This window comes from Mercurialis annua, linkage group LG8, assembly GCF_937616625.2.
Source record: "Mercurialis annua linkage group LG8, ddMerAnnu1.2, whole genome shotgun sequence".
NCBI classification, from domain to species: Eukaryota; Viridiplantae; Streptophyta; class Magnoliopsida; order Malpighiales; family Euphorbiaceae; genus Mercurialis; species Mercurialis annua.
Genome location: NC_065577.1, coordinates 41,149,411 through 41,162,442, shown reverse-complemented (window position 1 = coordinate 41,162,442; position 13,032 = coordinate 41,149,411). Strand labels below are relative to the sequence as shown.

At 29.1% G+C, this 13,032-nt stretch overlaps 1 protein-coding gene across 1 annotated transcript; it reads left to right on the top strand.

Annotated features, from left to right (window-relative positions):
- The first annotated feature begins 6,546 nt into the window (after positions 1-6,546).
- Positions 6,547-10,872, top strand: LOC126660394 (coronatine-insensitive protein 1). The gene is made up of 3 exons (XM_050353869.2): positions 6,547-7,205; positions 8,575-9,046; positions 9,753-10,872. The coding sequence occupies exons 1-3, from the start codon at positions 6,682-6,684 to the stop codon at positions 10,572-10,574; spliced, it is 1,818 nt and encodes a 605-aa protein (XP_050209826.1). The 5' UTR covers positions 6,547-6,681; the 3' UTR covers positions 10,575-10,872.
- The last annotated feature ends 2,160 nt before the right edge of the window (positions 10,873-13,032 follow it).

The following is a 13,032-nucleotide window of genomic DNA, read 5'->3' as shown; positions in this document are numbered from 1 at the left end:
TATTAGCATTATTAAAGATAAAGTGTATTTAGCTTAATGTCAAAGTGGAATTAAAAAAAAGATATGATTGTAAAGCTGGATACACTTGGCATTATTTAAATTTATATATAGCTGATCTAACGGCTAATTTTTTTTTGATGGAATCTAACGGCTAATTTGTTGTGATGTTCTTAAGACAATAAAAATATTCTCTTCTTTGCATTAGAATATTAGCAAAAACAAAAGTACAAGTTGCTAATGCTTAATGATGGGTTCCACCATAATTAATCCAATAAAAATATAGTCTTGGTCAAAATTAGAAATATGCATAGTCAAACTGATCAATTATTTATATAGCATTATATTTATTTCATTAAATTATTAATAATACATGATATAGTTTAGTTTATATTTTTCATTAAGCTGTGTGTATTTATAAAAGCAGAATTATGGTTGAATTTGCATTTCGATAGCTGATTCAATTAAATAAATAAAATAAATTTTATTTATATAAAATACATAATATATGTATTATACCAATTAGGACGGAACTTGGCAAAAAAAAAAAAATTAGGACAGAACAAAAAATTAAACTTTTTGTATCTCCGATAAGGATGGACGCATGATTCCATCAGTGAGTGAGTAGTTCCGCCTTTGAGTAAATAGATAATCATACAATTTTTATAATTTAACCAAAATTTTCATAATTTTTGATTTAAAAGAGTTAGAACTGAAAATTCGTGGTAAAATGGAAAAAAAGGGACGCAAAGAGTAAGAGAAAACTAAATTACATTTGCAGTCAAATCGATTGAACCAACTTTTTCAGTTCAATTTTTAAAGTACAGATTCGGTTCAACTTCAACTTGCAAGCTTTTGAGGTGGTGTAAATTCTCTATTAATTTGTTTTCTTTTTCTTGATCTTTGGGGTGTTTGGTATGAAAAATAAAGGCTTAAATGCACCAAAAATCACCAACTTTCGCGTGTTTTTAGTATTTAACATAATTTTTTAACTTTGGTAAAAAAATACATGGACTTTCAAAATTTTGCAATCAAAGACATTAACACCGTTTTGAATGTAAAACGACACCGTTTTACATTAAAGCGACGCCGTTTTAAATGTAAAATAAAATTATTTTTCAAAGGAAAACACACATGTTCTTAATTGCAAAAAATTAGAAAGTTCATGTTACATATGCCAAAATTAAAAAATTATGATAAATATTAAAAACACGCGAAAATTGGTGATTTTTTGTGTATTTAAGCCAAAAATAAATTACTAATTTTGCTATTGTTTTACACATAATGAAATAATTTTCTAGGTTTTATTATAGTTCTCAAAAGCATAGGGCAACGTTAAAAAATTAAATTTAAACATCTCATTTCTTAAAATGAAATCTAATGAATATCTCGAAAATAAAACCCATCAATATACTATATACATTAACATCAATTAAAAAGACTAATTGTTACTTTTTTTTTGACAATCGAATAATCTTTCATTAATAATAAAAAGCAGTTACAGGTGTAAAAATTCAGAAAGGGTATAACAGTTTCTAATGACCTGACATGGAACAAGATATAAACCTTGATTCGCAGATCGCCTTACAAAATAAAATCAAATTACATAACCGCTCTTACACAATAAGATCCAATCCTTTTCTGTCTAACAGAAGACTCACAAACACTTCATAAAAAACAACAAATCTTTCATATAGAAAGAACAACAAAATTTTCAAAAAAGAAAGACAATCGCTGTAAAATAGTTAAAAAAAAAAATATAACCTATAACGATTTCATCTTCAATCTTAAAAGGGCTTGATCCATCTCTGATTTTTTATTTGTATATCTATTGAAATTGATGCGCTTCGTCGATAGATTTACCAACCAAAATGAAAAAGATGAAAAAGAGTCGGTCATTTATTTTATTTTAAAGCAATAAAAAAGAAATGGCTACCGCCAATGGCAAAAATAAACCATTGACGGCAGCCGAAGCGAACAACAAAAGAGAAATGCTTGACGGTTAGGGTGTTTTATTTTAAAGAGAGGGGAGAGAAAAAAAAGTTATTTTCAAATTTTAAAGGTTTAGACTAATTGCTAATTGATTACTTAAAAAAATATGATTTAATTCCCCTCTTTTACACGCTACCATTTTAATAAGACTTGCATTGGGAGAAAGTCGGTTGCTTCTGTTTTAGATTTGTGTGAGAAAAATAACCAATATACAACATTAATCAAATTGGACGTGATTCACGATCCATGTAGATTTAGGATTCTCTTAAAATATATGTGCATTTTTTTTAATTTTCCTTAATATTTTCAAGGTTTAGTTTACAGTTACTTTAAAATGAATTAACAATTATTCGGTTATTATTTTAATAAGAATTAATTACATATAAAATCACCATTTTTACATGAAATTTCAAAATTAACACGACTTTTCAAACATGTCAATTCAGGGCACTACCTTTCGTTTTTTTTTTCAAAAACAACATCAAATTTTTTTAAGGCTAAACCCATTTCAAAGTCCTTAAACTTTTATTTTTTGATTCATCAATTCCTTCAACTTTTATTTTGACTTTCTCAAATCCTTAAAATTTTATTTTTTGGTTCATCAATGTCCCTCAATTTTTATTTGACTTTTTCAGGTCCTTAAACTTTTGTTTTTAGGTTCATTAGGTCCTTAAACAAAGATTCATTTAAGGACCCAATAAACAAAAAAAACAATTAGGAACTTGAGAAAGGTAAATAAAAATTGAAGGACCTGATGAATTAAAAAATGAAAGTTTAAGGACCCGAAGAAGTCAAATAGAAGATAAGGGATCTAAAGAACTAAAAATATATAGTTTAGGGATCTCAAAATAGGTTTAGACAAATTTTAATGACATTTTTGTTGATGTGACATGACACATTGCAAACGATAAGATGTCCAGTCACCAAGACTTTATCTAAAATGTGCCTATGTTGTTTTTGAAAAAAATAAAAAGTGATGTCTTGAATTAACACGTTTTAAATGTTGTGTTATTTTTAGATTTCATGTACAGATGATAATTTTATATGTAAATATTTTTTTAATAATAGTTGGTGTATCATCTTGTATATTTCTAATACAAAATAAATAGGTCTAATCACTTAAAACTCACCCACCTTTAACCCCTTTACAAATATATCCCGACATAATTGTTTTCCAATTTTATCATAATTTGCCCTTTATATTTTAATTGTACCCTAAAATATTAAAGTGACCTCTTTTCACTTAAAAAATATTTAAAATAATCCTTCATTTTAGCCTATATTTCAATTAGACCCTAATATTAATAAAATAAAAAATAAAAAATTAATTTAAATTTTTAATAAGTAAAAAGAGATCAATTTAATGTTTTGGGGTACAACTAAAATATAAAAGAATAAATATGACTAAAATTGGAAAAATTCTTATATCAGAATATATTTGGAAAAGGGGTTAAGTGGGGGATTTGAGTGATTAAGCCATATAAATATCAGTGAGGATAAGTATGCATTTAACAAAATTAATAAATTAATAAATTTATATATTTTAATTGTTATTAATTATTAATTAAGTGGATAGGGCCTAACATCAGCTAGGGTGCGAACAAATTACTTTTAAAGCAAGAATTAAAATAGAATAAAATAAAACAACACTGTATAACACCCATTCATTATGCTAGAATTCAATTACTAGCTGTAGTCATTCTTCAATTTTATTATTAAAATAATATAGCTACTAGTAAAAATTAGTCCTTTCACAAATTTATATTAATTTAAAATTATTAGAATCAAAATACTGGTTACATAGAAACCTGCTACGATTATTCTTTCCAAGGACTGCTTTGATACTAAAATGAAAGAATTTAAGATTAAAGGGTCTAAATGTATTATTTTATAAGTGAAGGTACTAAAACGTTAGTTAGCCTTCACCGTCTTTAACAACTTCTGCAGCGGCTTTAACGTCACCTGTTAACGGCTAGATTTGCGTGGGCCCACAGCCTCGAGAGGATGTTTCCACGTCACTCTATCTGTAGCCGTCCGGTGCACGTGCAATACAGCTCTCTCAATCCAACTTGGATTGTTCTCCTAGTACTCTTTGCCACGTGGATTTACCACTTTATAAAACTATGTTGTCAATATTAGATTTACAATATAGATTTAAATTTTCAAATAATATGCATTATTATAGAGTTTAATAAGATAATTTTTTATTGCATTAATTTATATGAAAGTATAATAACATATTATTTTTATTTATTGTATGAATATTTCTAAATCGACCAATATTCTAATCCTGTCAATATAGAGAATAATACTTAAATTTTCGAATAATTTTTAAATTTATTGCGCCTAATTTTTAATCACTGCAAAAAAATCTATTTTTTATCTCAAAAGAAATGGAGAAAAAAAATTATTTACTTTTTGAAAGATATGACTTGAAAATTAGATATTTCTAAATTATATATTCCATCTGTCCCAATAGAATTGTCAATTTTGAAAGAAAAAAAAATTATCCCAAAATTGTTGTCCACTTTCAAAAAGTAATTAACTTTTACACTTAATTTTTCTATATTGTCCTTATTTAAAATCCACTAATGAATAAATTAAAAGTAAATTGCAAGTACACTCTATATTAAATAAGGGTATGATAAGATAAGTAAATTTTTTTATAAAATTCATAAACAATAATTACTTTTCTTAAACTGTGTGATAAAAATAAAGTGGGCAGCTCTATTGGAACAGAGGGAGTATAAGTTTTTAGGTTATTATCATAAAAATTCACCAACTTTCTACGTTTTCTCATTTTAATCACGCAGTTTAAATTTTTCCATTTTCATGAACGAACTAACAATTTTTCTCAAATTTATGCACGGAGTTAAGGTGTCACTAGGCTTCATTGGTGTAATTCGTTGAGATGGAAGTCATTTTACACCAATGAATGAGTGACACCTCAACACTGTGTATGAATTTGAGAAAAAGTGGTAGTTCGTACATGAAAATGAGAAAATTTAAACTACGTGATTAAAATGAGAAAACATATAAAGTTCGTGATTTTTCTGATATTACCCCAAAATTTTTTATTTAATTTTTACACCATTAAAATTATTGTGTTTATAATTATCTGTATGTATGTTTTGTGTTTTCTATTTATTTATTAGTTTTGTTAGTTTATATGTATAAGTTTTGATTCAATTAGGGTTTTTTTTATAATTGAGAAGGGAGAGTTTTTATAGAATTCACGACTTATGAGTTTGCTATCCAACGCTTAAACCATTTGAGATATAACTTACTGGTAAAGTTATTTTTTCTTTTTAGCGAGGAAGTTGTAATTTGTTTGATATTCATTATAGATATAACTCATTATATGTTTGGTGTCATCTTTTTTATTGTATTTATAATTTTTTTTTCTTCAGTTTGATATAATTTAAAATATATCCATTTTCTCACAAATTGTTTTTAGTAAACGATAGTAATATTTTGGTTTTGACAACAAAAGATGAAGAGCCATGAAAGTGACTTATGCATAGCAAAATTACAATCTCATCCCTTAAACTTTCCTTATGTGCAATTGTGGTCTTTTAAGTATATGAAAAAAGTAATACTATAATATAATCAAATTGTATATCATTGAGATTGGAAAAACATAAACCCATTTGACCACCACTCAATAAATTCCTGCCACCACTTTTATCACGATAGCTGCTCCACATATACACCCCCCAACACCAAGTAACTTTGTACATCTTTTCCCATTTTGCCCCTCTTTCCACAATAGTTTTTAATAAATAGATGTTTTTATTAAAATAATGTAATTAAAATAATGATATTGTACTTTATTATAAAATACTTTAACTAACATCTTTTAATTGTTATATTTTATAACCGAATTTTCATTTTACATTAGATAATTACCATAGTAATTTAAATTAAAATTTATTTATGTGGGAAAAGATAACGTCAGCTAGTCACATATATTTTCATAACTACACAAACAATTTTTAATATGAGATATTGTTACAGTAGTCTACTGTTTATGTAAAATGAAACTTCAGTAATAAAAAATAGAATAAATAAACGACGATAAATGTTCTATAAAAAAATATATAGTTCAATAGCTATGCATATTTTTCACCCGTCAAAATTATAAAGAATTGATGGAGAGATAAAGTATCAAATAGAAACCAACTAATATTAGATTAATCTTTATTTAAAACTAATTCAATTTTAATTAGATTATAGTTCTATTAAATTTAATTTTAAATCCAAATTTTAAGTTGCAGCAATATATTTTTTTATACTAATATTTAGTTGAAATAAAATATTATTTTCAAAGGACAAGTCCTTTTCTCTCAAGTTTTACCAAGTTGAAGTCATTTTCTGTCAAAAAAAAAACCAAAACTGGCCAGGGTGGGTTACCCTCTACTAATATTTAATAATAACAATTTTCCTTTTCTTTGTAATTATATAAATCTCAATAAAATCGTTCAATCATCACCGTCCGATTCACCCCTCCCCATTTAATCGCCACCGTCCATCTTCTTCTTTCACTATAACATCACTAATGATTAGTCTTCTTCCTCATAGCCGTCTCCTCCACATACGATGCAACTCAAAATCTCTCCATCCGAAACGTTTCCTTCTCCACTCCTTTTTTAGAAACGTTTCGTTTCTTTTTCCGTTTCTTGATTCACAAAAATGGAAGAAATGAATAAAACACACAAAACGATGCACACAATCAGCAGCAGCAGCAGTGGAACATACAGCAACGGACTCTCCGACGTCGTATTAGACTACGTGATGCCGTACATACACGACCCCAAAGATCGCGACGCCGTTTCTTTAGTCTGTCGCCGGTGGTACGAACTAGACGCGGTGACACGTAAGCATATAACGATCGCTTTATGTTACACGACGAGTCCAGATCGGTTACGGCGCCGTTTTAATCACCTGGAATCTTTGACGTTAAAAGGGAAGCCGAGAGCGGCGATGTTCAATTTAATACCGGAAGATTGGGGCGGTTTGTTTACGCCGTGGATTAATGAGATTGCTAACTCGTCGTTTAATTGCTTGAAATCGCTTCATCTTAGACGGATGATTGTTAAAGATTCGGATCTGAGTGTGTTGGCGAATTCTAGGGGCAGGTTTTTACAGGTGTTGAAGCTTGATAAGTGCTCTGGGTTTTCTACTGATGGGCTTTTACACGTGGCGCGATCTTGCAGGTACTTGGATTTTGTTTTTAATTATTAGATTTGTTTTATAGCTTGTTTATATGTATTTTAATGGGTTTTTAATTCTTGTTTTAATTTGGGTTTAGTAATTGTTCAATTAATTATTGACTATTTGATTGCAAATTGATTGCTATAAGAGATTTGCTAATTTATGATGTAGCACGGGGACTTCATTTAATCAGCCTTTTCCGTAACGTGCGAGAAATTTGGTGTTTCGGATACTAAACTTTATTTTTAATATATTTAATCAACTTTCTTGTTTCGTCGAAAATTTGGCGTTTCGGATACGCAACTTTATTTTTTATATATTTAATCAACGTTTTTTGTTTCTGAAACGTGTTGAAAACTTGGTGTTTTGAATGCGGAACTTTATTTTTTATATATGATACATTAAAATTACACCGTTTTACTGTGTTCGTGTCCAAGTGTTCTTTTTTCGTGTCCGTGCTACCTGATTTATGATTCTGTTCGTGCTTATCTTTTCTGTTTGGGTTTAGTTGGTTTATGGTGATTTGTTTCATTTGTTGAAATAATCAATCTTCCTTCCTTGTCAAGTTTTGTAATTTCATTTCTTTCTCTAATTTTGCTCATTTTTAGTTTCATGGGTTTTAATTTTCTTGCCTGGATTTATTTATATTACATAATTGTTTTTGGGTCATTATTTAGTGTTTACTTGTCCGGTTTTTCATAGTTTTTCTGGTTAAGTTTGTAACTGGATTATTAGAACTTAAATTTTTGTTTGCAAATTTGATAGAAAAAAAGGTGGGTTCTTTTTACAATTTAAGTTTGTGAACTTCAATTTCTCCATTTTTAAGTGTTTTTTCCTCTTTCTGCTCTTAACTTTGATTTTAGATATCTTTACCATTAAAGTGGAAGTTGCTTTAGGTTGGTTTTCTTTTTTTTCAGCTTCAAAATTTCTTGCGCCTCTGTTTTTTTTTATGCTTCAATGCATGCTTTCATTACGTAGTTGGTTAATTTTCAGTTCCTGCAGCTTTAAGTTCTGGCTCTATGTAAAATGATCATATTTGGTTATGTTATAAAATGATCATATTTGTGTTTGGCTGTTCTAAAGTGGTAGCTTATTAATTGGATTTTGAAACTATAGTCTATAGGCAATAGAGTGAACTTGAGCTTTTTTCTTTTTGATTTTAGATGTGGACATCTTAATCCTGCTGTTCGTAATTAGGGCATAAATAAAATTTGGATTACTTGGTTTCGGCAGTGTACATTCCTAAATGCTAGCATGTTGTCTTCTATTTATCCTTGATAATTAACTCTGTCCTGGTCCCCTTTATTTCAATTGTTTAGCAGTCATAATAAATTGAACTAGGTGAATTTTATTTAAGTTGTTATTTCTCAGGCAATTAAGAACGTTCTTTTTGGAAGAGAGTTCGATTGAGGAGAAAGACGGTGACTGGTTACATGAGATTGCCATGAATAATACAGTTCTTGAGGTTCTAAATTTTTACATGACAGATCTCAACCAAATCAGATTCCAAGACCTTGAGCTTATAGCAAAAAACTGTCGCAATTTAGTCTCTATCAAAATTAGCGATTGTGAAATATTAGATCTTGTCGGATTCTTTCATGCTGCTGCTGGTTTGGAAGAGTTTTGTGGGGGTTCCTTTAATGATATGCCAGAAAAGTATTCTGTTGTGAAATTTCCACAAAAGCTATGCCGTCTAGGTCTAACCTATATGGGAAAAAAAGAAATGCCAATCGTGTTCCCTTTTGCATCCTTGCTTAAAAAGTTGGATCTTCTATACGCATTGCTCGATACAGAGGATCATTGTTTACTAATTCAAAAGTGCTGCAACTTAGAAGTTCTTGAGGTAGAGTCTTTACTTATTTTTCCGCATTTTGAATTAGGACCATTTTGTTTCAAGCTGTATTACATGCACAGTAACTCGGGAGCTTTATATTCCAATCGGACACGAGTTTGCGGCTCTAAAATGTTTATGTTCTTTATACTTTTGACTCCCATTTAAGTTTGCACCTCTTAATTTATTAATCACATATGTAACTTACTACAGGCTTTTCATCACTTTTTGCTTTACGCATGTTGTTATCTTGATTTCTGTTTTATTTTCAAATACTGTATGCCTCCTGGAAGTTTACAATTTAAGCTCCTTTGCTTCATTTTGTGACTTAGCTTTAGTCCTAGATAGCCCGGACACTTCATTCAATCAATGGTTTTTGTTTCGAAAATATGTCAGAGTTGGCCTTTTCTGACATGAAACTTTATTTTTATTATATGAAACCTTAAAATAACACTCTTTCGCCGTGTATATGTCAAACTGCCCTATTTTCCTGTGTACGTGGTCGTGCTACCCTGTCCCGACTCATTGAATGTGCTTTGCTTACTACTACGAAGAAAATATGAAAATATGTAAAACATTGTTGCCCCAAAATCAAGTTAGTATGTCAGGAATCGATATGGATTCCATCTTTTATTGCACGTGTATTTTAGTTGGATTTTGTGCAAACTTTAAAGAAATTTTGTTGAATTATTTCGCTTTTGTTTTTGCATTTTGGCAGACAAGAAATGTTATTGGAGATAGAGGGTTGGAAGTACTTGCTTCAAGTTGCAAGCGACTAAAGAGGCTTAGAATTGAGCGTGGTGCTGATGAACAGGAGATGGAGGACGAAGAAGGTATGGTTTCACAGAGAGGATTAATCGCAATAGCTCAGGGCTGTCTAGAACTGGAATACATGGCTGTTTATGTTTCTGATATCACAAATGCCGCTCTAGAACAAATCGGCACTCACTTAAAGAACCTGAATAATTTTCGCCTGGTTTTGCTCGACAGAGAAGAGAGAATAACAGATTTGCCTCTTGACAATGGAGTTCGGTCTCTATTGATGCAGTGTGAGAAGCTTCGTAGGTTTGCTCTGTATCTCCGGCCTGGGGGTTTAACGGATGTGGGTCTTGGATACGTTGGGAAGTACAGTATAAATGTGAGATGGATGCTTTTAGGTTACGTTGGCGAATCCGACAATGGGCTTTTGGCATTTTCGAGAGGATGCCCTAGTCTTCAGAAGCTAGAAATGAGGGGTTGTTGCTTCACCGAGGGGGCAATTGCTAGAGCTGTGATGCAATTGAGTTCTTTAAGGTATGTGTGGGTTCAAGGCTACAGAGCATCATCAGTTCCAGGTCGGGATCTCTTAGCAATGGCTCGCCCGTTTTGGAACATCGAGTTGATTCCGCCGAGAAGAGTTGCGGTGGTTAATCAAGTCGGTGAGGATGTTTTGGCTGAGCAGCCAGCTCATATACTTGCTTATTACTCCCTTGCTGGACCAAGAACAGATTTTCCTGACACTGTTGTTCCGTTGGATCCGAAAAGGCTACTCGCCCAATAGAGCTGTACATGATGTCGCTGTCCGTTTGTTTTCCGTTGAGACTTGTTTGTAAATTTACCCGTCTCCTTTGTTTTTTCCACTTCGGTATGAGAGTTTCAGTTTCGATTCTAATTTTGTATTTGTATTGTTTAGCACTGGACATTGGTCCTGTAATAAGCTTTGCATTTTTACTGTGATTTGAAATCAGTTGTACTGTTGGTGAGCCAGTTTCTTGTTCTCTAGGATTTCATTTAAAGAGTTCAATTAAACTTTGTACTTCATTTGCCAATTCAATGTTTCTGGGGAATTTTCAAGAGTATTATTAGTTCATCAATAATGGAAAAATTACATAATGTTAATATTTCTTCGGTTCATTTTTAGTGTATTTATCAAATCTATTGTCTTTATTAGTGTTTTAAGATCAGGACTGGTTGATATGATTTAGATCTTTTTAAGAGTTAGATTTTTGACTATTAACGGTTTTAAATTGAAAAAACATATCATACGAACCGTTTGAACGGTAAAAATCAGCTAATCTTCTTAAATTTAAAATCAGCTAATCTTCTTAAATTTAATTTTTTAATACTATAAGCTGGTATATAAGGTAATAATTATTTTATTATATTAGTATCCTGATGTGAGCTTGAAAAAGCAAATGCCAAGCTGAGAAAGTTGACAAAAAATATTAAACAAAAGGCTTAATTCCTTAAAAAAACCCCACCTTGCATTTTTTTTTTCGTTTATACCCTGACCTTGTAAAAACACCATTTGTACCCAATTTTGAGTTTTTATGTTTCATCTCTACCCAAAAGCATTAAATTGTACTCTTTTCATTTGAAAAAGAGTTTAAAACAATCCTTCATTTTTAACTTATATACTAATTAGATATTAAAGTTATTAATAGTACAAAAATACCATCTTCTTCAAAAAAATTAAAAATAATAATAATTTTTTTTTAATTTTTTTTAAAATAATTCCGAATATTTTGTTTATTTATTAAATTTTTTTAATTTTTTTAAAAAATATTTCTAACAAAAAAATTAAAAATAATAATAATTTTTTTAATTTTTTTATTATTTTATATAATTAAAAAAATTAATTAATTATTTGGATATATTTGATCATTTTTTAAGTTTAAGGATTTATTTGTATTTTTAAAAATAGAAAAAAGTATGTTTTAACTCTTTTCTAAATGAAAAGAGTACAATTTAATGCTTTTGGGTAGGGATGAAACATAAAAACCCAAAATTGGGTACAAATGGTGTTTTTACAAGGTCGGGGTATAAACGAAAAAAAAGTGCAAGGTGGGGGTTTTTTAAGAAATTAAGCCTAAACAAAAATACTGTGATGTGAGGTTACTTCCCACCACGTCAAGCCAGCTTCAAGTAGATCTTCATCTTCTACCTTATCAAGAACCCCGTGTTCATTCACCAAAGTTTCTAAATATATAAATTACTAAAAAAAAAACATTAATTAGATGATTATTATTATTAATATTTTCTAAAGAATAATGAGATTTTATATAATTTGTAATTTTTGTAAGGATCACATGGATAATTTAAAAGATTGACCGAATTTTGGAAAGTAGTGATTTCTGTGGAAAAAGAACTAATTTATGTTTTCTCCTTAGGAAAAAGAATTTTAATAATAGTGTATTCGTGTATTAAGAGTTCCTAATTGCCAAAAGAGTAATTTGATTTTTGGCAAAATAATATTCTTTATTTTTTTTATCAAATATAAAAATATTTACACTGTTTTGATTGATGTTTTTTATTAAATCCATAAATTTTAAATTTATGAAATGTAAAATTCATATATTTATAAAGATTTCACCATTAAAATTTAATAGAAAAATAAATAAAATTTTAAGAATAATTTTAAAATAATCTGTCACTCACATAAAATGATATCTTTCAATTAAAATTTGAGATTTTAATTGATATATTCAGACTTGATAAATTTATATTTTAAAAATTATTTATATTTTATATTTAAATAGTTTGTTAATATTCGTATTTTGCTAATATCAGTACATTGTTGGTTTGTCTTTTTTTTTTTTAGTAACAAAGTGTTGGTTTGTCTTTTATACTACTAGGCCATCCACGAAATAGATTAGTCCAAGTGGTATGAGCGATCATTTAAATTTAACAAATTCAATTCACCATAAAATAAGAGTGAAAATATTTGATCTAACTTTAAAAGAAAAAAATTATTACAATATCCATGAAAAAAGAATTTTAAATTTATCGATTTTAAATTTACACATTAGTTTAACTTCAATATTAATGGTCAAAATTATAAATTGATCTAAAATTAAAAGAGAGAATCACAAAAATATAAGAACAAAGCCCACCATTTTCACTAATTACAAGCTATTATGAAAAGATTTCATCTATACCATTTTTAATAAAAAAATTTCACTAATACCACCTTTTCTGACGTCAGTGTGCGTCAGCTGACGCACACTGACGTCAGTACG